The following is a 23,677-nucleotide window of genomic DNA, read 5'->3' on the forward strand; positions in this document are numbered from 1 at the left end:
AATTGTTAGACTCTGACAGATGTGGAAAACGTTTGAGGGGCAGTTAGAGAAGTCATAACACTTTATTTAGCATCATCCCGAGTTCCTATGGTAACTTCTCATGCCTCTCAGTATTTCTTTGAACCTTTTTGATGACAATTATTTTTGTATGAAAGTTGAAGATCGGCTCTAGGCTTTTTGACAGCGGGGGGACAGTGATGTAAAGTAAGTTGGTGAATAATGAATCCAAAATGCTCTGGGCCAAATATTAGCTTGATCTCAAGAGGATCTGTTTTTAAAATGCATCTGGTATCCACAACACTGACATGAAAGATTCAGAGTCGGGCCAAATTTAAGTCAAACCCTGTTAGAAGACAAGAATATTAAATGTACTGGTTATCTAAAACAGTTAGGCCTTTTTCCATTAAATCACCTTGAATGACCAGTTTTTATCGCCAGTATAGGGATGCTAAATCTGAAGACCTGAAAAGTTGTTCATCTTCTTGTAAGACCTAGTCACATTATAGTTGTGTGCATTTGTCAGTCTAGAAAGTTAGCGAGCTCGTCTTTCCCAATGTTCCCTCCGCTGAGGATGCACACCACATTCTTCCCCTCCAGCTCGGGTATCTTGTCGTTAACGATGGCAGCGAACGCAGCGGTTCCTGACGGCTCCACCACGAGTCCAGACTTGTAGAGGGTGGACACCGCTGCCTTGATCTCTGCATCATTTATAAGGACGATCCCCTCCACGTAACGCTGACACAACTTGAAGGTCAGTGTGCCTGGGATGCAAAAAAAAAAGAGAGAGAGATGCAAATTATAAGAGTAAAACATTTCAGTGACTTTCAGTAATTCTATAAAATCTATAACTTCCTTAGTACAGTAGGTTAAGAACAAACTAACAAGAGTTTAATTTAAAGCAGTGGAAAGAAAGATTGACATGTGGTACCTGCAAAAGGTGGTGCAAGTCCTGATGCGATGCTCTTGGTGTCCATGCTCACCGGCTTCTTCTCAATGAAACTTTTGTACATGGTGCAGGCTGAGTTTAAACAAACACAATCACAAAGTTCTTCATGTTACACTAACACTGGAGGTGACGCTTTTCTGTGTATTAGCTTTACCTCCTTCTGGTTCCACACCGTAGATTCTGGTTTTATCACAGCCTGACAGTTTGATGGCAGAAGCTACACCGGCCAGCAACCCCCCTCCACCACAGCACACCACCACCACATCAGGCTCGGGCACCAATGCTAGCACCTCCATACCTAGGCTGGATACACGCAGGTTTAGACTGTCAGATTAAACAACTGGTTTAAGCATCACCCTTTTTCTAAAAGATGGAATTTTAAATAATCCCAAATCCACCGTCAGCCCTGAGTGTACCTGGCGTGTCCTGCTATCAGATCCAGGTCATCATAGGGGTGCAGGAGGGTCATGTTGTCCTCCTGAACGCAGCGGTTCACAACATTCATCAGACTAGAGTTGGGAACTCGCTCTACCTCTACCCCCAAACTCTGAAGACCAGAAACACTTTTCATCACTGAATGCAACCACTACAGAGTTTGTCTTTTTGAGACTGATGCAGAGAAACAAATTACAACAATAACAGGAATTCACAGCACAAGCTAACATAATGTCACATCCTTTTTTGGATGTGTTTTATGAGTTCACTGTATGGCCTGCTTTTCAGTCAATCAGCAGATCACCTCTAACCTGTATGAGGATGGATCTGGACACTGGGGCAGTGTCTGGCATCACCACCTTGCTCTTTAACCCATAGTGTTTTGAGGCATACGCAAAAGACTTCCCATAGTTCCCAGCAGACAGGGTCACAAAATGACCATCCTTCTGCCTCCTGGCAAACTGATTGGCCACTCCTCTGATCTTAAACGACCCTGTCAATAAAATGTGTAATTAGTAGTAAAATTATGAGCCATGGCTACAAAATTGCATGATGTGGTTTTGTGAGATGAATCAAGGTGGTTTCCTCTAACCAGTTCTCTGCATGTTCTCCAGCTTGATGTGGATGTTGCAGTGGATGTTGAGAGGCAGGGTTGTCTGGCACCAGGGGATCATGGGAGTGTTGATGACACCCAGCGGGCTGCTCCTCACTGTCTCGCTGGCTCCTCTCAGCAGATCCAGGGTGACGGCTTCTGCAGACACCTCTCCCATCTGTGTCAGAGACACACAATTTAATTATCAGGAATACCATGCATTCCTTGATTAATAAAAAAAATAATTTAAAGATTTTAGTTGACCATACTGGGCAGTCAACGCACCCTTACAGATGTATTAAAACCAGCCAATGTACCGGTACGTTAAATTGCAAAACCTACTTTTTTATTTATTTTTTTTGTTCCAAAAGCATCATTAAGTTAACCAAAAAGCTATGTTTAGCGTATTCGGCTTATTTCCCACTTACCTTACTATTTGTTTGGATTTTTCAGTTACTTTAAACAGTGACAGCTCCGTGATGTGGTCCGTGATTTAGTGTTACAATTTTGGCGCCCCCCCCCAGCTTACTAGTTCCAGTTTCAAACTAGTTTCTAGTCGGAAGTTATTATTAAATGGACCTCAAATATGGCTTCCCATGTAACTGGCAACGGAGAGCGGTTAGCTCTCTTTTCTTAATTACTCTACAAAAATAGTATTAATAGAAAGGACTGTCATTTTAAAACATGGGTGTCATTAGACAGGTGGTGTGCGCCATGTCTGGCGGCGTTGACAGCTCTGTCGCGGCGTTGTTACTGAAGAAAAGAGGTGAGAAAATCCTGTCCTGTGTCTGACAAACAGAAACACACCTGGACTGACTTGATAATATTAAATAGTTAGCAAAGTTGTTACTATCGGCTCTACCTGAATAAGAAAAAGGTCATAAAAACAGCTATTGGTTTATTTGTTTCTGAATTTTTACATCCAACACGTGCTTCTGTTGCCAAATGTGCAAACATAATCACACATTCTTATTTCATTTAAAGGCTATAGTGTCACAGGGATTTTTATGAAGAACTGGGACTCACTGGATGAAAAAGGGGTGTGCACTACGGAGAAAGACTGTGAGGACGCCTACAGAGTGTGTCAGACCCTGGACATCCCCTTCCGGCAGGTGTCTTATGTCAAAGAGTACTGGCATGAAGTATTCAGGTATGTGTGGCTGCTGTGCATACAGTTAAAACACTTTTTAATTTTATAACTCTTTACTGTGAATGTCACGACTGTCTTTTGTCACTTTCAGTAACCTGTTGAAGGAATATGAGAAGGGCAGGACACCAAACCCAGATATACTATGCAACAAGCACATCAAATTCAACCATTTCCACAAGTATGCTGTCAACACTCTGGGTATGCAACCATAATGTGGTCATAATCTGACATGTACACTCATTCTAAGCTGCTAAACATTTGTTTAACTTGTTTATTTTCTGAACTGGAAAGCAGTGGGGTTGTAGTTTGAGATATGAGGACTGAATTAAATAGATTTCTTAGTAGTGCTTGGTGATATATTGATATATTTTAAAGTGAGATATAGAACGAGACGATAACGTTTATACTGATAGAGTTTGATGTTGCTTTAAATAATCAGTTTCTTCTGTAAAGCTGGGCGAAATGTTGAATATATTTGATATAGGTACAAGTACAAGTTCTGCATTCTAAAACTTACTAATGTAAAAGTATGCAAATATTATAACACAATTTACTCAGTCATTGTGCAGTAAAATGGTCCTTTTTAATATAATATAGGATGTTTTTGCATTAATATTACTGCTGAATTAATGTGTATGTTGCATTTTACTGCTGTAGATGTTTAAGAATGTGCGGTATGTTATTTAAAATGTGTAAATCGCAACGTATATCGTGTATCGCGATATAGCCACAAAATATTGCAATATTATCTATAGGCCATATCGCCCAGTCCTATTTCTCAGTGTTGAGCAAAATACAAAAGTCTAGTTAAATTAGACTTTTCATTAGTGTTGTGCTGTTGTTGGCTAAGGTGCTGATGCCGTGGCAACAGGCCACTATGCCAGGACGTCACAGGAAGATGAAGAGGTTTTCCAACAGACGCACATTGCCCCGCCTACCACTCTCTTCAGAGACCGATTTGAGATAAGAAATCGTAAGAGTTCTCTCTTCTCTGTTTGAGTCTGCTCTTTCTTTGTTTTAACTGGCAGGGAGACTGTACCACAGCACTGGCTCTAAGGTCACACACTCTAACTGTATTAATAGTCTTAATTTTTTTTTCTCCCTCTTCCACCTGCTCAGCTGTGAGGTTGTACAAAGGAGCAGATCTCCTCAAAGACCAAACCTTCTTCCTCAGTCAGATCTCCCAGGACGCCTTGCGACAAACCATGTTCCCGCTGGCCGGACTCACCAAAGAGTTTGTAAAAAAGATTGCTGCTGAGGCAGGGTTTCACCATGTGCTGAAGAGGAAAGAGGTAGCCACACGTACATAAATACATTTAATTCATGTTTATATTACATTATATTATATCAGCAGAGCATAAATAGGTTTTTTTTGTTCACATTTGTATGCTAAGTAAACTGTTAATGTCTTTCCAGAGCATGGGCATCTGCTTTATTGGAGAGAGAAACTTTGAACACTTTATTTTGGAGGTAAGAATTAAAGCTTCAGGTATTTGTTCCACATAACAATTTGGCCACTTTGGCTTTATTTTTCCTTTTCCCTTTTTCAATCTAAACCTCTACTGTTTTTTTTTTCTGCTTCCAGTATCTGGAACCCAAACCAGGGAACTTTGTCTCCATTGAGGACGGGACTGTCATGGGAACACACAGAGGTATGTTTGTGGTTGTGGTTGCTTCTCTGGTGTGTCACTATTACATTATCATACAGACAGACTGCAGTGCTTTACTATCCACTCTTAATTTGTGTTCCAAACTCACAACACATAAAACAACTGAGTGTACATTCTGTCTCTTTTCTTGTTTGTCTCTCTTTATCCAGGCTGGTTCACACTGACGCTGGGCCAGAGGGCGAGGATAGGCGGGCAGAGAGACGCCTGGTTTGTAGTGGACAAAGACATCGCTACTGGAGATGTGTTTGTGGTGAGAAAGTCTGTCTCTGTTGTGAAAGTGGAATCATCTTTCTTGTCTTCTGTCTCCTCTTGTTTCTCACTTTTTAAGGTGGAGTCAAGATTGAAACTTGACCAATTTGTTCCTTTATTCCTTAAATTTCTCGTGACTTAGGCTCCAACTACCAATCACCCTGCTCTTTTCCGTGACATGATGCGGACCGACCGTTTCCACTGGGTAACAATGGACCCGCCCCCTGAGCTCGCCAGGACCCAGATGATGGAATGTCATTTCCGCTTCATCCATCAGATGCCGCTCAGTGAGTGTCGGATTATCAGTGTCTGTACATGAATGAATGAGAAGAAGTGATTACTGATTATTGTTTTGTGCTTTCCAGCTCCCTGTACAGTGACACTGAACATGGACGGCTCTGTGTGGATCTCACTTTCCCAGCCAGTTAGAGCTCTGACACCTGGACAGGTAACAGTCCTGTGTTACAGACTACAGTATAATTGCATAGGCAAATGCTGTAATACCAGTTACAATGCCAAAAGACATATAGTCCCACACAGAGTTCCTCTTTGTTACTGAAGTGGATGTGCCTGTTTTTCCTAATTTTTTCTCCTTGCTTTCGTCCCTTCCTCCCCCCAGTTTGCAGTGCTCTACAAAGGAGACGAGTGTCTGGGTAGTGGGAAGATCATCCAACTGGGGCCCAGTGAATACACATTGCAGCAGGGCAGAGAACGGTTGGTAACAGCCGCCCAGCAGAAGGAGCAGCAGACCCCTGAACCAGCCAGCTGAGACGACCTCACAGCCCGGGCATGGTGGTACATTAGGTAGAGCACCCTGTTCTTGAATATAAACTGTCTCTTCTAGAGAGGGCTTTGTGACTTGGATGCATCAACATTATTGATAACACAAGAAAAAATTTCTGATGGATTTCTGTACTGCTTTTAGTATTTCTTGTGTTTAGATACGACAAGGTTATCTGCTAGCTGCTCAGATTAACCATCTGCATCCAAGCCAAAGTGTGTTCTGGAGCGGAGACTAGATGATAATAAGATGGTTCACTCAGTAACAATTACATCATTTTTGTAAGAAAAAGCTTTTGCCGACTATTCACTTTTACAGCTAACATTACTGACTAGAGCTACCTGGACTCCGCATAAATTATAGTCAGTACAGTATGTCTGTTTCTGCTTGTAACATACATGGGTTGCCATTTAATGTTCATGATGTCATTAGATCTGCTGTTATTGTTTGCGTTGCGTTGCTAGTTTGACATAAATTTATTTAAGGCAAAACAAAAGACTGTATTGGACCTGGTATATGTATTTAAGTAAACTTCCATATAAGAGGTGCTGGAGGATAATTGCCATAATTGTGGTTACCCTTGGGAGTTGGAGTTCAGAAAACAAAATTAAACCCACCTTTTAAAAATGTATTCAGCTCTAAATGTTTCCGTAGATAGAGAGTTTCTGTTTCCATACAGTACTCAATTTTGTGACCTGTTGCCTGAAAGAAAGGCTTATTTTTTTCAAAGGACACTGATAGTCTGACCCTTTAGTGTTGTTTTATTTATTTTTATAATAGGAACCCTGTGAGTGTCCCAGGGAAATGAAGGCATTGGAGGTTCTGGTGGGATTTGAGTTTAAGCTAACAGGGTCACATGTTGTGGACTTATCTGTGAATGAAAATGACTTCTTTTGTTTATTTAGTATGATGCAATTCAAACTTTTCCTATCATCTCTAAGGCTGCTCATGAATTTCCTTCCTGTCCTTTACCTTGTTTTCACTTGTGTTCATGTTCACTCCTGCCTCTGTGCCAACTGCAAACCTCTAAGGCTAATGGAAATCTCTAATTGGTTCATTGAATCAATGTCACAAAACAAGATGGTTTTTCTTTTTGTTTGTTCTTTGATAAATTAAATTAATACTTTAGTAGAACTACAGTAGCAACAAAGTACAATGTGGTCACTGAACAGAACACAAACAAGAGTGCAGTTTTTTGTGATGTTCTCCTCTAAGAAGAAATTATTGTCTAAAAACATGCCAAGTTATGAACAATTGAAACACAATATGATACAAAAACCAGATATTTATTTGTTATTTAAGCTATTTTTGGGGGGATATTTTTATCTGTCACATTTTTTGACCGTTTCTAACCAAATGTGCCAGTTGGTTCAATTTTTGTTTTATAGCGTAATGCATATTGATTTTTTTAATATACATATTTTAATAATTAGTTGTTTATAAATGCCAAACCTAAATTAGAAGTGCCTTTTCTCTTCAGATGGCATTGTTGTAGGTTGTGTTCCTCCTAAATTACAGACTGTAAATACTTGAACATTTACGAATAATTGAATAAACCTAATAAGTGATGTGTGACTTATTTTTCATTTCCCTGTATACCTAAATATTCTGTCCAGTCATTTCATGCTTGAGAAAAACAGTATGTAATTGTGTATTGGTTGTTCTACATTTATTGATCCACCGGGAGGCGCTATTATATTAGATTAACATCCAGGGTGAACCTGTTATTCTCAGTCAGCATTGTTTTACACTAGGATTTCTAGTTATGTGGTTTAAGAGTCCTAATGGCAGTCAGGGCATACGCTTATTATAAAAATTCTTCATCATCTTTTTGGTAATTTTGAAATGTTTCCCTGTGAGTCACCTGTGATAAGACTACAGAGAACAGGACGCCTCAAACAACACTAATAACAGCAAGAAGTAAAAGCACTGTTTGTTGATATAGGCTACAACTATGCAATAACAGAAAAAAAGAAAAATAAAGTTCCAAAAACAAAATGACAAAAAAAGATATTTGATGCATAATAAAGTGTTATCTAATGTTTGTATTTATTTAATTTTTAAGCTTATCTACAAGATGCCATGCTCATCTTTTGAGATAATGTTCTATGCTAAAAATATTACAATGTAATGACCATTAAACAATCTCACCGTGAACACAATCACACACTGATTAACAAAAGTAATAATTATCTGATAGTTTGTTTTAGACAGTTGTGCAATTCGCATGGTTTTCTGGGAAAAGTTATTTGAATAATGATGTAACTAGTTTAACTTCATGAGCAGCTTATTGAAGTACGTGTGACCTGGCGACTGAAATAAACGTCATGTTTATAAAAAAAAAAAGACATTGTGGACTTGGGGTCTTACTTCAACTACTTTTATGTTTTTCATCACTGCTTACAACTAGCTAATTTAACAAACAGCTGCTGAAGAGAAAGAGCAACACTCAAACAGGCATTAGGAATTTTACCCAACTTACCTAATTTTAATAACAATGCACTTGTGCGCATTGGTCACCCGGTCAGGGCTACTTCCTAAATCTCCATGAGAAAAAAAAGGCCCCCCCCGTGAAAGCGTCCCAGAGGGGGACACAGCAGGTTTATGGTAATAAGCCTCTGAGGAGGAGAGGAGGAGGAGGCGGAGGAGAGCCACGGAGCCATTTTGTACTCATTTTAAACTCCGTGTGGGTTAACGCAGCCGCTGCGCACCGTGGATACACAGAGACTATGGATACCAAGCGTCTTTTTCCACGTTAAAACTTCACAATGAGGGATAGAAGTAAAACGCGGTGCTGGGAGAGGGAGAGTTAATGCGTTTGCGGAGGAGTTTCGGTGAAGTTGAATGGGATTTGACAGGTTAAAAAGCATGGAGCTATCGATGTATTGGATGTTGTTTTGTGTCCTGTTCAGCGTGCCGTTTGCGGGATGTTTGGAGATGCACCTTTCCGAGACTTTACAGCCCGGGACACTTTTGACAAACCTGTCGCTCGGCCCCGGATGGACTTATAAAATTGACAGGACTTTATCCTCTAAATTCATCCAGAGCTTTCTCCAAGTTGAGCGGCACGACGGGGTTATCCGTCTGTCCCACAAAGTTCAGTGTGCGCACACAATGAGGAACCCAGCGCCTGTTTATTTCAGAACAGGTTCCTCAACATCTGGAGACGTTATTCTGACACAGTTTAATGTGTTTGTCCACGGCCAAGACTGTTTTATTAAATACAAGAGAAAGAAAGCTTCAGGTAAGCCAGACATTCACATTAAACACCTTTCAGAACTGGAGGCAACTTCCTGCTTACCCGCAGGTAAATTGCTTTTGAATGTAACAGAACTTATGCCCACCTTTACGCGGAACACTGCCTTTTTTGACACTGTGTGTGTTGGAAAAGAGTTGAGCGCACTGTTCAGGCAGGGGGATTTGTTCCTGACCAGTGACTTGTGTCTTGAGCACGGGGGACAGCCAGAGGTGAATTTGCACTGCGCGTTGCACAGCTCTCCGGGCGGCAGGCTCTCTGTGCAGCTGAGTTTGACGCTTGTAAAAGTGCATGAACAACACGGATCCTTCTCAGAAACCGTCCAGAGAAAGTCTGGCAAATTGATCCACAGGAGGAAGCGCCAGGTAAACGCGTCTCCCCAGTTCCAGCTCCCCAACTATCAGGTGTCCGTGCCCGAGAATGAGCCTGCCGGCACGCGGGTTATCACCCTGAAAGCCACTGACCCGGATGATGGGGAGGCGGGGAAGCTGGAGTACAGCATGGAAGCCTTGTTTGACAGCAGATCCAATGACTTTTTTACCATTGACTCTCAGACAGGGAGCATAACAACCGTCCAGTCACTAGACAGAGAAGTCAAAGACACCCATGTTTTTAAAGTCACTGTAACTGACAATGGCTCCCCAAAAAGATCTGCCACTTCTTACCTCACTGTCACTGTGAGTGACACTAATGACCATAGCCCGATGTTTGAGCAAACTGAATACCGTGTTAGCATCCGGGAGAATGTAGAAGTGGGGTTTGAAGTGATGACAGTCCGGGCCACTGATGGGGACGCGCCCTCCAACGCCAACATGATTTATAAAATTGTAAACGGCAATGGAGTTAACTCTGTGTTTGAAATCGACCCCCGGAACGGCCTGGTGAGGATCAGAGAGCGGCCTGACAGGGAGACCCGGGCCCAGTACCAGCTGATTGTTGAGGCCAATGACCAGGGCAAAGACCCTGGTCCCCGCAGTGCCACCACCACTGTCCACATCTCTGTGGAGGATGAGAATGACAACTACCCACAGTTCAGTGAAAAGAGATATGTTGTACAGGTCCCAGAGAATGTGGCAGTCAACACCAAAGTCATCCAGGTGGAAGCTACAGACAAAGACGAGGGGAACAACGCCAAAGTTCATTACAGCATCATCAGTGGCAATGTTAAAGGACAGTTCTACATTCACTCCCCCACCGGTGTGATTGATGTCATCAATCCTCTGGACTATGAAATGATTCGGGAGTATAATTTGAGGATTAAAGCTCAGGATGGTGGCAGACCTCCTCTGATTAATGGCACAGGGATGGTGGTGGTGCAAGTGGTGGATGTGAACGACAATGCCCCCATGTTTGTCAGCACACCTTTCCAGGCAACCGTGTTGGAAAATGTGGCCATTGGTTACTCTGTTATCCACATTCAAGCTATTGATGGTGATTCAGGAGAAAACGCCCGTTTGGAATACCGGTTAACTGACACCACGCCTGGTTTTCCGTTCAGCATTAACAATAGTACAGGCTGGATTACAGTGAGTGAGGAGCTTGACAGGGAGGCCAATGAGTTCTACAGCTTCGGCGTGGAGGCAAGAGATCATGGGATTCCTGCGATGTCCTCCTCAGCCAGCGTCAGCATCACGGTGCTTGATGTGAATGACAACGTACCCACATTTACAGAGAAGACCTACTCACTGAAGATCAATGAAGATGCTGTCGTGGGGACCAGCGTACTGATAGTGACGGCCGTGGATAGGGACGTCAACAGTGTGGTGACCTATCAGATCTCCAGTGGCAACACCAGGAACCGCTTTGCCATCACTAGCCAGAGCGGCGGCGGTCTCATCACCTTAGCCCTCCCCTTGGACTACAAGCAGGAACGCCAATACGTCCTGACAGTCACAGCCAGTGATGGAACACGCTACGACACTGCTCAGGTGTTCATCAATGTGACGGACGCCAATACACACCGGCCTGTCTTCCAAAGTGCCAACTACCAGGTGATGCTCAGTGAAGAAAAACCGGTGGGCTCCACTGTGGTGGTGATCAGTGCGACGGACGAGGACACGGGGGAAAATGCTCGCATCACGTATGTGATGGAGGACAATGTTCCTCAGTTTAAAATTGACCCAGACACAGGTGCCATCACAACACAAATGGAGATTGATTATGAAGATCAGGCCTCATACACGTTAGCCATCATTGCCAGAGACAATGGCATCCCTCAGAAATCTGATACCACCTATGTGGAGATAATCATTGTTGATGCTAATGATAATGCTCCTCAGTTTCTTAGGGATCGGTACCAGGGAACTGTATTTGAAGATGCACCTGTCCACACCAGCGTTCTCCAGATCTCTGCTTCAGATAGAGATTCTGGCTTGAATGGCAGGGTGACCTATACGTTTCAGGGTGGCGATGACGGAGAGGGGGATTTCATCATAGAGCGTTCGTCTGGTATCATCAGAACATATCGCAAACTGGACCGGGAGAATGTTCCTGTTTACAACCTGAAGGCCTTTGCTGTGGATAGCGGGGTTCCGCCCCTGAAAGCAGCTGTTCCCATTCATGTGGTCGTCCAAGACATAAATGACAATGCCCCGGTGTTTGAGAAGGACGAGCTATTCATTGATGTGGAGGAGAACAGTCCAGTGGGGTCCGTCGTGGCCCGGATCACTGCCACTGACCCGGACGAGGGCACCAACGCTCAGATCATGTACCAGATTGTTGAAGGGAATATTCCAGAAGTTTTCCAACTAGACATTTTTAACGGTGACCTCACTGCACTCACAGACCTGGATTATGAGACTAAAACGGAGTATGTCATCGTGGTACAGGCCACCTCCGCACCACTTGTGAGTCGGGCCACCGTGCACATCCGCCTTGTAGACATGAATGACAATGAGCCGGTGCTGCAGAACTTTGAGATTATTTTCAACAACTACATCACCAACAAGTCCAACAGTTTTCCATCAGGAATAATAGGAAAGGTACCAGCTCATGACCCGGATGTGTCGGATAAGCTACGGTACAAGTTTGAATCTGGAAATGAGCTCAATCTGCTGCTGTTGAACGAGCACACTGGGGATCTGAGGTTGAGTAGGGACCTGGACAATGACAGGACCCTGGAAGCACCCATGACCATTTCCGTCTCAGGTAAGCCAAATTTCAAAATCTATTCTTTTTTTCAGGCCGTGTTTTTTTTCATGTTGAGGCATCACTTGTGAAGTATCACACTGCAGAGCTAATATAGAATTGTCTGTTGAAAAGAGACAGAGGGCAGGTTTCGCCTGTAGTGTTGACTGTATGCTCAGTAAGTGTTTGCTGCAGGCTCTATGCGGGATCCGGTTGTGCTGCTTATGTGCCATTTGGGTGATAAATGTATTGTGTGCAAGTGGTTGGTTGAGGTAATAAAAAGGTGCAATTAGCAGGCAAAACCCTGCTGCTTTGTTGTTCCAGATATGTGGGAAGGAACACACACATGCATAAAATGCAGGCATGCGCACACACATGTTTCCCTTCCTTAGAGCTCTCATATAGACTGCACTCTTTGAAGTGCAGAGGCGGAAGGATTTTGGCCTTCTGTAGGTGTGCTGCAGGGAGCTTTATGAACATCTTGTGGCAAGATGTCTCCCATGATTTCGGGCAAGAGTTGCTTTCCTTGCTTTGCATATTTTTTTATCCAGAGTTTTGATTTTGTGGATAAACTGAGCTTTCTGTAAGACAGGTGTGCATCTCAAGGCTTGTGTGTTCATATTACAAAGTCATGCAGAAAGAATTTGCGTTAAGTTGCGTTTTTTTTTCCACTACAGAAGCAGACTTTGTTCTTTTAAGTTAAAGATTAGACAAATGCAAAAACTTGGACATTCACACCTAAACAGGCAGGGTAACTGCTACAGTACAGGCAAGCACACATGCACGCGCACAGACGCAGGCACACACACTTTGCAAGAAAGCACTGAGATTAATCAGGCAGTTGGGCAGGAAAGATAAATCTAATGCCTTGACAGAATAACTACCCTGTCACCTATTGACAGCTGGTTGCTCAACCATCTCTTTCTTTCTTTTTCTGATTCCTCTCTCTCTCTCTCTCTGATGGTTGATCTCACACAGCACATTAAACCCTGAAATGGGCAAACAGCCCAATACGGCTAGATATTTTCAGCTTGCCCTCTCTCTGTGTCACTCCTATCATCTCTCCAACCTAAGGAATGCCAGTGTATTTACACACACTGAAGAAATATAAATGAGGTGCTATGGACCAGGCTGCACCAGGGCGAGCCCACATTACCGGACCAATAGGCCAGTCATGTTTGCGGTTACTGTAGCTCTTCATCATAATCTTAACTATAATTTTCATAAATTCTTTTTAGGGACAACTTGAATATCTTTCTTTGATCATTTTATTTCAGTGGCATTTCAGCCGGTGGAAGGCTTCCCCCAGATGTCTTTTTTTCTCTGTGTTTTTGCCATGTCTTTGTCTTGGACAAAACACCAACTACCCTTTTTAAGTGCTTTATTGCTGATACAGCAGGCAACGACTGACCACAATAGTTTTCAGGCCTTACAGCCCTCATTCACTGCTACTGCATTCTTGTTTGTCAATAACAGCTGACAGCTCTTGCGGTATCCCTGACAACAATGACCTCATGATGGTCTCAAAGGGACACTGGACCTCTTCACAAATATAAGTAAGCACGTGCACAATTAAACAGATGCACACACTCCAAACCCCCCTTTTTGTTTTAGTGGCTCACTCTAATGTCAAGTGTTAGGTAACCAGTCCAGCTGATGTCTTGACCTTTCAACCCCAGGCTCTTGAGAGAAGAAGGCCTGAGGGAATCGGTGCGCTAAAAGCACCGTAACAAGCGCTGAGAGACCAGACTCTGATTGCGTCTGTGTCTGTCTTGAATTCAGCTGCTTGACAGAACCGCACTGCTTGATTGTTGACAAGACATCATGCTGCTACCTCTCTATTAGAGTCTATTCAACTGCAATTATCCTCAGATCTATACGGGTTAGTTCTGTCTATGCTCAAGACCCCTTTGGATCCGGTCACTGTCTGAATGTATGCACATCAGGTGCGGTTCGGTTTTACAAGTACCCGTTTTGGATCAGTTCCAGTGTTTTGGATCAATCGAGACCTCAGCCATTGACCTCTTCTGTCCATGCGTGATGAGATTGATTGCATTAGCTCTGTTTTGCCTGCTTAACACTCAGTATTAAGCTTGATCAGCTGAACAAAAGACTGATGATGTGTTCCAGTGAGCATTGATTTGTATTGGCTGTAGAGGACCACAGTGAAATAAGAGATGAAGGGGTTGCCATCCATCACAAAGAGTGACACATTTTTCTCCTTATATCTTTGCACCTGTACAAGAAGTGCGCAGGTGCTTCTATTGTGGCGAATAGAAGGCCTGAGAATGTTTCTCTTGCCCTCTGCTGAAACACAAGAATGTCCTGATAACTCTCCCGAGATACTCGTTTAACACACTGTGCCAGCCACAACACTGTTCTCTCTGTCCTTGTTCTCTTTCCCCATGTACTTGTGTGTGTGTGTGTGTGTGTGTGTGTGTGTGTGTGTGTGTGTGTGTGTGTCAGTGTCATTGTAAAAGCTCTTATTAGCTTGTCAAATTTGACTTAAAACCACTTAAAACCTTTTGGGGGAATCACTCTGAGAAGTATCGGTCGGCGTATGACTGTGTAACTTCAACATGTAAACTTTGCTACATCACTGAACCCTAGCCAGTCAGTGACAGTCTGTGATACACAGGAAACACTTCTTTCACCAATTTGTTGCTGAAGTTACTACATAAAAAGACTCTCAAACCAGCTGATTGATTGCCAGAGCTGATAGTCAGACCCACCATCTAAAGCCAAGATTTACCAGTGTTTGGCTGGCTTTTGGTGTTACTGTGCCTCGGCTGTCAGCAATCTAGATAATTAGTGATCTCCGAAAGTGGTGATGAAAAGGAAGGCTTGATTTTAATCATACTTGTTTGGACTTTTGACCTTTTGGGAAGATGTGCCTTGCCAGAAATCTAAATTGATTCTAAGTAACCAATCTCAGCTGATGCAGTTCATGGCTACTGCACAAGCATTTGGGGTGAAGGAACATTCAAGAAGTGCATTCATCACTAGTGTGACGTCGCTGCTGCTAGCTTATTCGACCAGGTAGCCGCTGCATTGTTCTGTTTGCTCCAACCAAATTGCTGCATCCGAATATGCAAAAGACATCATCTAATGTGCACTTGAGTTTTTTTTTTTTATCTACCTGATAGGTGGGGTTTACAACAGCAAAGGTTAAAGCTTGCACAAACTGGCTATAGGTGGAGTTATGTTATATCAGTCAGTGATCCAGCATAGCAGATTGTTACCTAAACGATTACAAATGATTGATGCTAAATCGTCTTTTTCCACCCTTGCTCTGATCTTTTCCCCCTATCCTCAATGAGCGCGACGGCATGCTGCTACATGCACCCATACACACACACAGACACACCTCCCCCCTCATCCCTGTCCTCCCCTTCTTTTCCCCCATGGGGCTTTTGCTGAGCTTCCATGCCTTTGGTTTGGCTCTTAATCCCGTTCAAGGAGTTGCATAGCTCAGCTTTTTAACATTTCTGTTCTCGTCCGCCCACCCCCTCTAACACACACTTTCCCTGCTTTCTCTCATTTATCCCTTCTCTCAGTACACAATTAGATTTCTACTGTGACACAAGAGCTTTGTGCTTATTTTGAAATCCAGGCAGAGATCAAATACAAACTTCTACAGACTGGCAACTAACAAACATTCCTGTGAAAACCACCGCTATATCATTTATAAGGAAAGAAAAGTGTAATTGTCCCGTCATCATGAGGCATAATTAGACTTGTGCAATGTACTGCAGCCTATTGGGCGTTGGGCTCTCTGTATGAATTTTGTGGCTTTTCATTCATTATCTTGAGCCAAGATGAAGAGATCTCCGTCTCCATCCCTTGTCCTTGGCATTCTTTTGGTTTCAAATCATTATTTGGGCTTGAAATTTTGAGTCACACATGTCATTGAGGACTCAAGAACGAATATTGGGAAAGACAAATTACTCTCTCTGTGAGTCACGAGACAAACATCTTCCTGTCAGGCTCCTGTTCCCGTTGTCCCGTGTTTTTCCAGGTAACTGCCGTGCATCTGACGCTTCTGAAAAGGGAAATATGACTCCTCACTTGAGCACAGGTGTGCCAGTGATGCACAGACAGCATGACGCGTGACCTCTCACCTCTGAGATCAAAGCAGGACATGGGGTTTTACACACACACACTCAGCTGTGAAAAATGAACCCTGTACTCTTCTACACATGACTTATGACTTCCCAGTCCCTACTTGATGTAAGAGGGAGGGTGTAAAAGAGATGTTGTCTATGTGACTGTGAGTGGATGTCAGGCTATAATCCACTATCTGAGATTTACAACCAATAATTAATGCAGTGCTATTACATGCTTCCCATTTGTTTGTCTGTTTCTAAACTAGTGTTGCATAGCCTAGAGAAGTCCGCACTAGCATTATCAAAAAGGATGTTGGCATCAGGAGACTAAATCTTACTACCAAGGAACGTTAAGTCGATATCAATAGAAGAAAAGAGGAAAAACTACAATTGTGTGTATATGGGGCTTAGTCATTTCAAGGGGCTGACGTCTGCATGGATGGAGCCTGTGTGCTTCAGTCCTGTCTGCAGCAGCTCATATGTTCTCCTGCAGTGTGTGTGTGTGTGTGTGTGTGTGTGTGTGTGTGTAAGATATGCTGCCATTCCTAGGCTTGGCACTCACAGTAACTGATATTAGGAGATCCCATTCATTCCAAAGATATCACACACTCCTGGCTTTAAACTTTTCCCCCTCACCACATTCCCTCCTCCTTCTGTCTCACTGCTCTTTCCTCTCACCTTCAGTCCCGTATTGTCTTCCCCCATGTCTCCTCAGTCTTTCTTTGTCTCTTTGTACTTTTTTCCAAAGAAGGTACCCAATGCTTGACCATGTGCCTGGAGAGCGTTGCCTCTCTTGGCTCGTGGTTGTCGGAGCTAAATCTGTTCTGAGTGGTTACAGAAACTTATTAGATTACTGTCCTTATCGCTTTCTCTGTCTGCATGCCTGTCTGCCTCTGTGTGCCTCTCATCTTTTTACCTGTGTGCATATGTGTGTATACCTGCCTGGACGCCCTCCTACCAGTGTATTGTTGGTCAGTCCACCACATTTTAATTTATAAATAAACACTTGCAAAACAAAGGCATTTCCATCAGCCTCAGATATTTGTTGTTATTAGTGCTAATTAGCAAACATTACAATGCTAACTAAACTAAAGATGGTCAACGTGGTAAATACTAAACCTGGAAAAAATCAGCATGTAATCATGTTTTTGTGAGCCTGTTAGCACGCCGGTGTTAGAATTTCCACCCTGCATGTGTGCAGCCTACAGAGCCAGTAGCATGGCTGTAGACTTTTAGTATTGTTCTCCTGTAATCAATTATGTTATGCATCAATTTGGTCTCAAGTCAAATCTAATGATCCTGAGGCGCCTATCGTCCATAAACGTCCATAAAATGTGACCACTTTTTGTAATTTAGACTGCTAAAAAATTATTTATAGCGTAATGTCGGCTGTTGAATTAATTTAAACTGAAACATAAAGGTGGCCCTTTTCCAAGAGAGGAAATTGTGAAGTGGCATGTCTGTTAAATTGATCTTATCACATTTTTCACACTCCCAGCAAAACATTCGTGGGAACTTATATATCAATACTGAAAACTTAATTGAATTACATGATACTCCTTTGTCCTAAGGCAGGGTAGGGAAGAAGACAGAGAAGTGGAACATGTACCAGTATAACAAGAGTGTTCGCGTCTCCATGTCTCTGTTTGTGTTTTCAATGAGCGAGAAAAGAATCACATTCATGCTTAATCTTGTACATCCACGGTGGGCTTTAATGCTTGGGTTTGTGTGTGTGTGTGTGTGTGTGTGTGTGTGTGTGTGTGTGTGCCTCCAGGCTGTAGTCTACAGTTTGAAGTGTAAATACCAGGGGATCAGGACTGGTCACTGTTCGACTCCACTCATGTCTGAACACTCAATTACAGGCTAGAGAGAGGAGGGATGTTTTAAGGATCCAAAGCTGTCTGCTGATGCCCTCACTGCCTGTGAAATGGAGGTAAACTGTTCCCTTTACCCCGTGGGAAAAAACGATTTTCTTTGACTTAAAAGACAGAGAAGTCTCTTTTCTGATTCTTTATACCCAGGAGAGGTGGTCATTTTGACACACTCATTGGCATGATCTGCATATTTTATTTTTTTGGTGGCATTGTGTGCGTCTCCCAAATCTGTCCACCTTTTGTTACTTGAGCCATCTTTCCTCCCACGCTGTTAATCCATGTGCTGCTTGCTTTCTCAAGATCGGTGTTTTGATTCCAGCAGGAAATCTCTCTAAGCATTGTGCTAGTTTCTGGCGCTGGCCGGAAAGTGAGCTAGAAAGTGAGGTGTCTTCCCGTGATGCAGGTGTGTTTGCTGTGGGGATTTCAGAGAGGGGTTGTTTGTTTGCAAACACCTATGTTTTGGGCCCGGGTTACAGGTTTCATTTATTTGTCATTTTACAACACAGGGTTTTATAACAAAGTAGTTCCCTTTTGTGCTACTCATAAAAACAATGAAAAGGTTAAATAAGATAAAGGGGTATTCGGAGTAGTGTTGTACTTTTTGTTTTTGCACACACACACACACACACACACACACACACACACACACACAGGCAGGGTTATCTCTCCTTTACATGCTGCAGGACAGGGATTTCACCACTCCAACTCCAACAGGTTTTGGGTGGTGGTGGAGGGGTCGTATTTGATTGTAACCTGACACACCTCACTCAGTCTCTTTCTTTTTCATTCCCTCTTGCTCAGACGACACAATACTCTCCTTTGTCTCCCTCACCGAGGAGGCAGGGAAAGCATCACGGCTCGCCGACGGCTCACGAGTGTGACATTACATGCGTCATGATGTGCGATGACCAGCTGTAGGAATGTTAAGTGGTGGTGGGGTGGGGGGCTGTGGGAGTATGTATACAACATCTAGCCAGAGTGAGTGACGTGTGTGACAGTGAAGGAGGCAAAAGAGGAGGAGAACACTGACACATTTAGATGTGAGCATTCAATTACCAGTCATGTTGGTTACGTTTTTACTGATTTAACTACTTGTGGGAACTAAAATCATGTGACCCCATTCAACTAACATTACAAACAGATCACACAGCTCTTAGAGTTTAAACATTTGTAGCCTTAGTTTTAGAATCACTTTTATGGTTTCAACTGGTGAAACCACAGTTTGGCCTTTAGCTGCACTATTGACCTTTTAACTCTTTGAAACCGGACTTTACCCTGAGGTGACCACATTTTCTACATACATCTTCAGGGACCCTACAATGATGAACAACCTGCCTGAGGAGCTGAGGCCAGTAAACTCAGTGCTGTCTTTTAGAACTGTTCTTAAAAAACACAGATTCAGAACATCAAAGGCTTAAGATTACCATTTGGTCCATTTTTGGTCCAAAATTTAAGGTGCCTTTGCTTTGATAGCAAAAATTATATCTTAAATTGTGCACTGATGTGAAAAGTTAAAGAGACACTTTTTGTATGGATTAAACAAACAAGAAACTATAACGCATTCATTAGTGAGTTCTGGAAGTGGTAGGCTGATTATGTTACCTTTGGACAGAGCTAGGCTAGCTGTTTCCCTCCAGTCTGTATGCTAAGCTAATCTGTTAACCGTCTCCTTCATATGTACCGTATAAATATGACAGCGGAATCAATCTTCGCATCTAACTCTCGGCAAGACATCAGATGTTCCAAAATGTGTTAATGTCTAAAAACGCTGTTTGGTGTATACTTTGTCAGCTCTCTTCTAATCTGGCCCTATGTCATTACTTCTGCCACTCACTGTAACTTCATATCTTAGCCAAATCTTACTCCCTGTGTAATAGTCCTTTTGAAGCATTGGGCTTACGATCCCCACAGCTATTAAGACTTGGCGTTGGCACTGACAATGCAGGTATTAGGATGAAATGTCAAACGGCTTAAATGGATTTAGTTCATTGGCACAAACAGGCCAATATCTGTTGAACGTTAAAGTGCTGTTGCTTAATCTAGAGCTAAACTGAAAAGGGTGCCCTTCTGCAGAAATCCTATCCATGAAGATAGCCTAAAATAGACATCAGATGTGATCATGATAATAAGCATTAACATATTCTAAGATGTGGGTAATAAACACAAGGTTAAAATAGACTAGAAAAGCTTTTTGAATTAGAATACCTTTCCTGAAAACTGACACCCATAATTGCCTTAAAACTCCTTGATTGGGGCTTTAATGCTGGCCCTCTGTGTGTTGCCAGATTGTGTTCACAGAGGTGTCAGTTTTAGTCATTTCCCCCTCAGCCAGAGAAGGAGCCGGTGACAGGTGTAATCTTGACAGTTAATAGCTTGTGTATGGGAACTTGTTCATGCACGCTTAGCTCTCAAATTGTTGTCTCTTTGTGTCTTACCGTCTGTCAAGCAGCACTTGACTTAGCCGAAATGTCTTTTTTGATGAACCTGCCATCGTGCATAGATTACAGGTGGTGTTGGTGCATCTTTATTTTCCTTCCCTTTTTTTCCTCCTCAGATGTATCGTTGAAGTGGCTGGCAGCATGATAGACAGCCATGCCAGCAGTCTAATTTCAAAGCCTTTAATTATACACAGGGTAGTATTCCTACTTGAGGATTAGGTAGAACCAAACACTCCTCAACAGGGAAATCGCTGTGTATTCTTCAGATTTTTTTTTTATTGGATGGATTACCATGAAATTCTGTACACACACATCCCTTCAGGATTAACTGGAATAACGTTGGTGATCCCCTGACATTCCATTATCAGGTCAAATTATTTCTTGTTCCATTCTTTATATCTGTAAAACAAATTACATTTTTGCCTTAGGTGTTACTTTGTCGTCAGTGCTAACTAGACGACACTTGAAAGACAGAAGGTGAACATACCACACACCTGCTAAAACATCAGCATGTTAACATTGTCATTGTAGGCAGGTTAGCATGCTGACATTAGCATTTAGCTCAAAGTATTGCTGTGTCTAAGTAGAATGGATGCTACTTGTCTGCTGTTAAATCAGTGTGTGAACCTGCTGGAGGTTAACCTCCTCTTAAGAGTAAGATCATGACACCTCTATCAAACGAATATCAGGGTATGTTCTGTGAATGTACTTGACTCTGTTGACCCCTAGAAGGATAAAAAAAATTTCAGATGGTAACCCGGATATTTACTTTCATAAGGGGATTTGAACCTTGACTGAGGAAAAAATGGGGTTGGGGTATTCCCAAAATCTGTTTTTCCTCTCAATGTGCCAGTCACAGACAAACGCTTTTATCATGTGTATCACCTTACAACCTCCTGACAGCTTCTGTTCTGCTCTGACAGTAGCTTCCTCTTGTCAGGCTTTAGGGAAAATACACGCACTTGCATACATTAACACACATATAACGACACACTGAGCATCACAGTGTTAGCAGGCAAAGCGTACACCACACCCTGGGTCACACTTGGCTCCTACAGGCGGAGCGGCTTAGTCCTCTGTAAGCATTTCAAAGGAACAGACTAAGGCATGCGGATTGAAGCTTTGTATGTTTTCTCCAACCCTCCAGGCCTAGTCTTTTAACAGAGAGGGAAAGACAGAGGCATAGATGGAGACAGAGGAAGCTCCGAGGTGTATTGGATTTGCTCTACCTCTGATAGGGTGTCAAGACGCGTCTTTGAACTGAGACATCCTCCTGTTACACTTTTGATGGGATGACTCATACTATACACACACAAACACATCCATGTCCTGCATATAAGCATGCATTTGCACTTGCGCATGCACACACAGGCACAATCGCCCTTCTGTCTGTCACACACGATCCAGATCACAAACAGGCTGTGGACTTCGCAACAGCCGACCTCTTCCCCTGGAGTGTTAAGGCCAAGTTTCACACAAAGATCCTTTCCACCTTTTATACGGCACACAAAAACGGCCTCACCCTCCCAAAATCTTCAGTTACATGTGTATCAAAGTAGAGCGGACTTTATCCTTCAGGAACAGCTTTTTCAGTGCAACTTAAACATGCACTCTAATGCATGGTACATCCAACATTTTTCTTTGACTGATCATGTTATAATTGTGTTTAGATGTGTGTGTGTGTGTGTGTGTGTGTGTGTGTGTGTGTGTGTATGCTGGTCCAGCATATCAAACTGATGTCAGGCTTAAATGGAGATTCTGCTGACACTTCACTGTAACCTCCTCATTTACCATCTATCAGCAGTGTGCGCATTAGTGTGTGTAGATGAGTTAGTGTGTGTAGTACCAACTGTAGGGTTTTCAAAAAAGGCCCTCATATTAAGTAACCATATAATAAATTGTTTATAACACATTATAATGTAGTTATAAGCAGATATAAGTGCTTGCTCGTCGTGGGAATTGTTGGGTCTCTGTAAATAATATCACAAAGAGTACAGTCTAGACCTTCATATGAAAAGCATAAAAACTTATTGTAAATCGGCGCTAAATAAATAAAATTTAATTTAATATAAACACAATTATTGATATACAGTATTTTTAACAATTATACCTTCTCAGACATGTTTTATAGAGTTACAACTTTGTTAGCTGGATGGATGCTTCACATAAGGAGGTAAAGTTGTTGACAGTTACAATGAAAATCAATAAACACTTCAAATGTTCTTATATCTGCTTACAACTTTATTATAGTATGTTATAAACCATTTATTAAATATTTATAAACTGCTTCTAAATGCTAATGGGGGGTTACAAAAAAGATTAATTCCGATAACTTGAAGTGATACTACTAATTTAAGCAAGGCAGAATGATTTCTTGCCCTTTTCACATAAATAAGGCTTTAGAGTGTCTAGAGGATTAAGATATTTTTGGTCCAGATAAAATCCAAATAATCCTTCCAATCTCCCTTTTAGGAATAGTAATTAACTAGCATAGTAATTAACTTAGCAAGTGGCTCTTCCAAAAGTGGAAGCGAGGTCTTCCTTATCTTCATCAATATAAGATGTTTAGCAGTACTCCTGACACCTCTGTTATGATACTGAGCCAGGACCCACAATGCCTCTGTCTGTCTCTGCGCATCCCACGTGATGTTTGTAAATGACATACGTGTGGCTGTCTACCTTCCGCGGCGCCTTATCAAATTACACCCTGGGTTTCATTGAGGAGCTGATTGTGACAAGTGTGCGCGCATGAGTTAGTGTATGTAGTAGCAACTGTAGGTTGTTCAAAAAAGGCCCACAGATTAAGTGAATGTCACGAATCAGCTCCTACTCTCGTTCCTGAGAGTGATGTGACTGGGAGTAGAAACCTAAAAATGGACTAAAGGTGCTACTTCTGCAACCTCAGAGACCTCCACTTTACTTCACCTCCCTCCCCTCCTGTTTGGCTCCCTCCTATTTAAAGTGTCACTACTGATGCACTGCAACAAAGTAGGCTTAATGGCTAATGCTACTTCTGCTTGTACTTGTGCATTAGGCCTTTTGCCCTCCCTGAAT

General features: G+C 42.5%; 3 protein-coding genes across 10 annotated transcripts in view; 2 read left to right on the forward strand and 1 right to left on the reverse strand.

Annotated features, from left to right (window-relative positions):
* Positions 1–48: 48 nt before the first annotated feature.
* Positions 49–2,574, reverse strand: srr (serine racemase). Of its 2 annotated transcripts, none has more exons than XM_046072459.1 (7): positions 2,402–2,574; positions 1,974–2,151; positions 1,693–1,874; positions 1,363–1,493; positions 1,119–1,249; positions 929–1,018; positions 49–761 (listed from the first exon to the last, which is right to left on the reverse strand). In XM_046072459.1, exons 2-7 carry the CDS (start codon positions 2,149–2,151, stop codon positions 520–522), a joined length of 954 nt encoding a protein of 317 aa, XP_045928415.1. In that variant the 5' UTR covers positions 2,402–2,574; the 3' UTR covers positions 49–519. The 2 variants fall into 2 exon arrangements, with proteins under 2 accessions (XP_045928415.1, XP_045928414.1); XM_046072458.1 differs by having other exon boundaries at positions 1,101–1,249; positions 2,402–2,564.
* trmu (tRNA 5-methylaminomethyl-2-thiouridylate methyltransferase) lies at positions 2,180–7,391 on the forward strand. Of its 2 annotated transcripts, none has more exons than XM_046072457.1 (12): positions 2,180–2,292; positions 2,672–2,739; positions 2,958–3,123; positions 3,215–3,321; positions 3,974–4,096; positions 4,243–4,415; positions 4,540–4,593; positions 4,709–4,775; positions 4,943–5,043; positions 5,185–5,329; positions 5,408–5,490; positions 5,662–7,391. In XM_046072457.1, the coding sequence occupies exons 1-12, from the start codon at positions 2,285–2,287 to the stop codon at positions 5,809–5,811; spliced, it is 1,245 nt and encodes a 414-aa protein (XP_045928413.1). In that variant the 5' UTR covers positions 2,180–2,284; the 3' UTR covers positions 5,812–7,391. The 2 variants fall into 2 exon arrangements, with proteins under 2 accessions (XP_045928413.1, XP_045928412.1); XM_046072456.1 differs by lacking the exon at positions 2,180–2,292 and adding an exon at positions 2,545–2,591.
* A 1,137-nt stretch (positions 7,392–8,528) lies between these two features.
* The window catches only part of celsr1a (cadherin EGF LAG seven-pass G-type receptor 1a), a 94,328-nt gene continuing 79,179 nt past the window's right edge, over positions 8,529–23,677 (forward strand). For all 6 annotated transcript variants that reach the window (XM_046072451.1, XM_046072449.1, XM_046072453.1 and 3 more), the window contains exon 1: positions 8,529–12,226. In XM_046072451.1, the coding sequence (XP_045928407.1) occupies positions 8,668–12,226 (3,559 nt within the window). In that variant the 5' untranslated portion in view covers positions 8,529–8,667. The remainder of the gene's footprint in view (positions 12,227–23,677) is intronic.

The sequence above is a fragment of the Micropterus dolomieu genome, linkage group LG16 (genome assembly GCF_021292245.1).
Source record: "Micropterus dolomieu isolate WLL.071019.BEF.003 ecotype Adirondacks linkage group LG16, ASM2129224v1, whole genome shotgun sequence".
Classification (NCBI taxonomy): Eukaryota; Metazoa; Chordata; class Actinopteri; order Centrarchiformes; family Centrarchidae; genus Micropterus; species Micropterus dolomieu.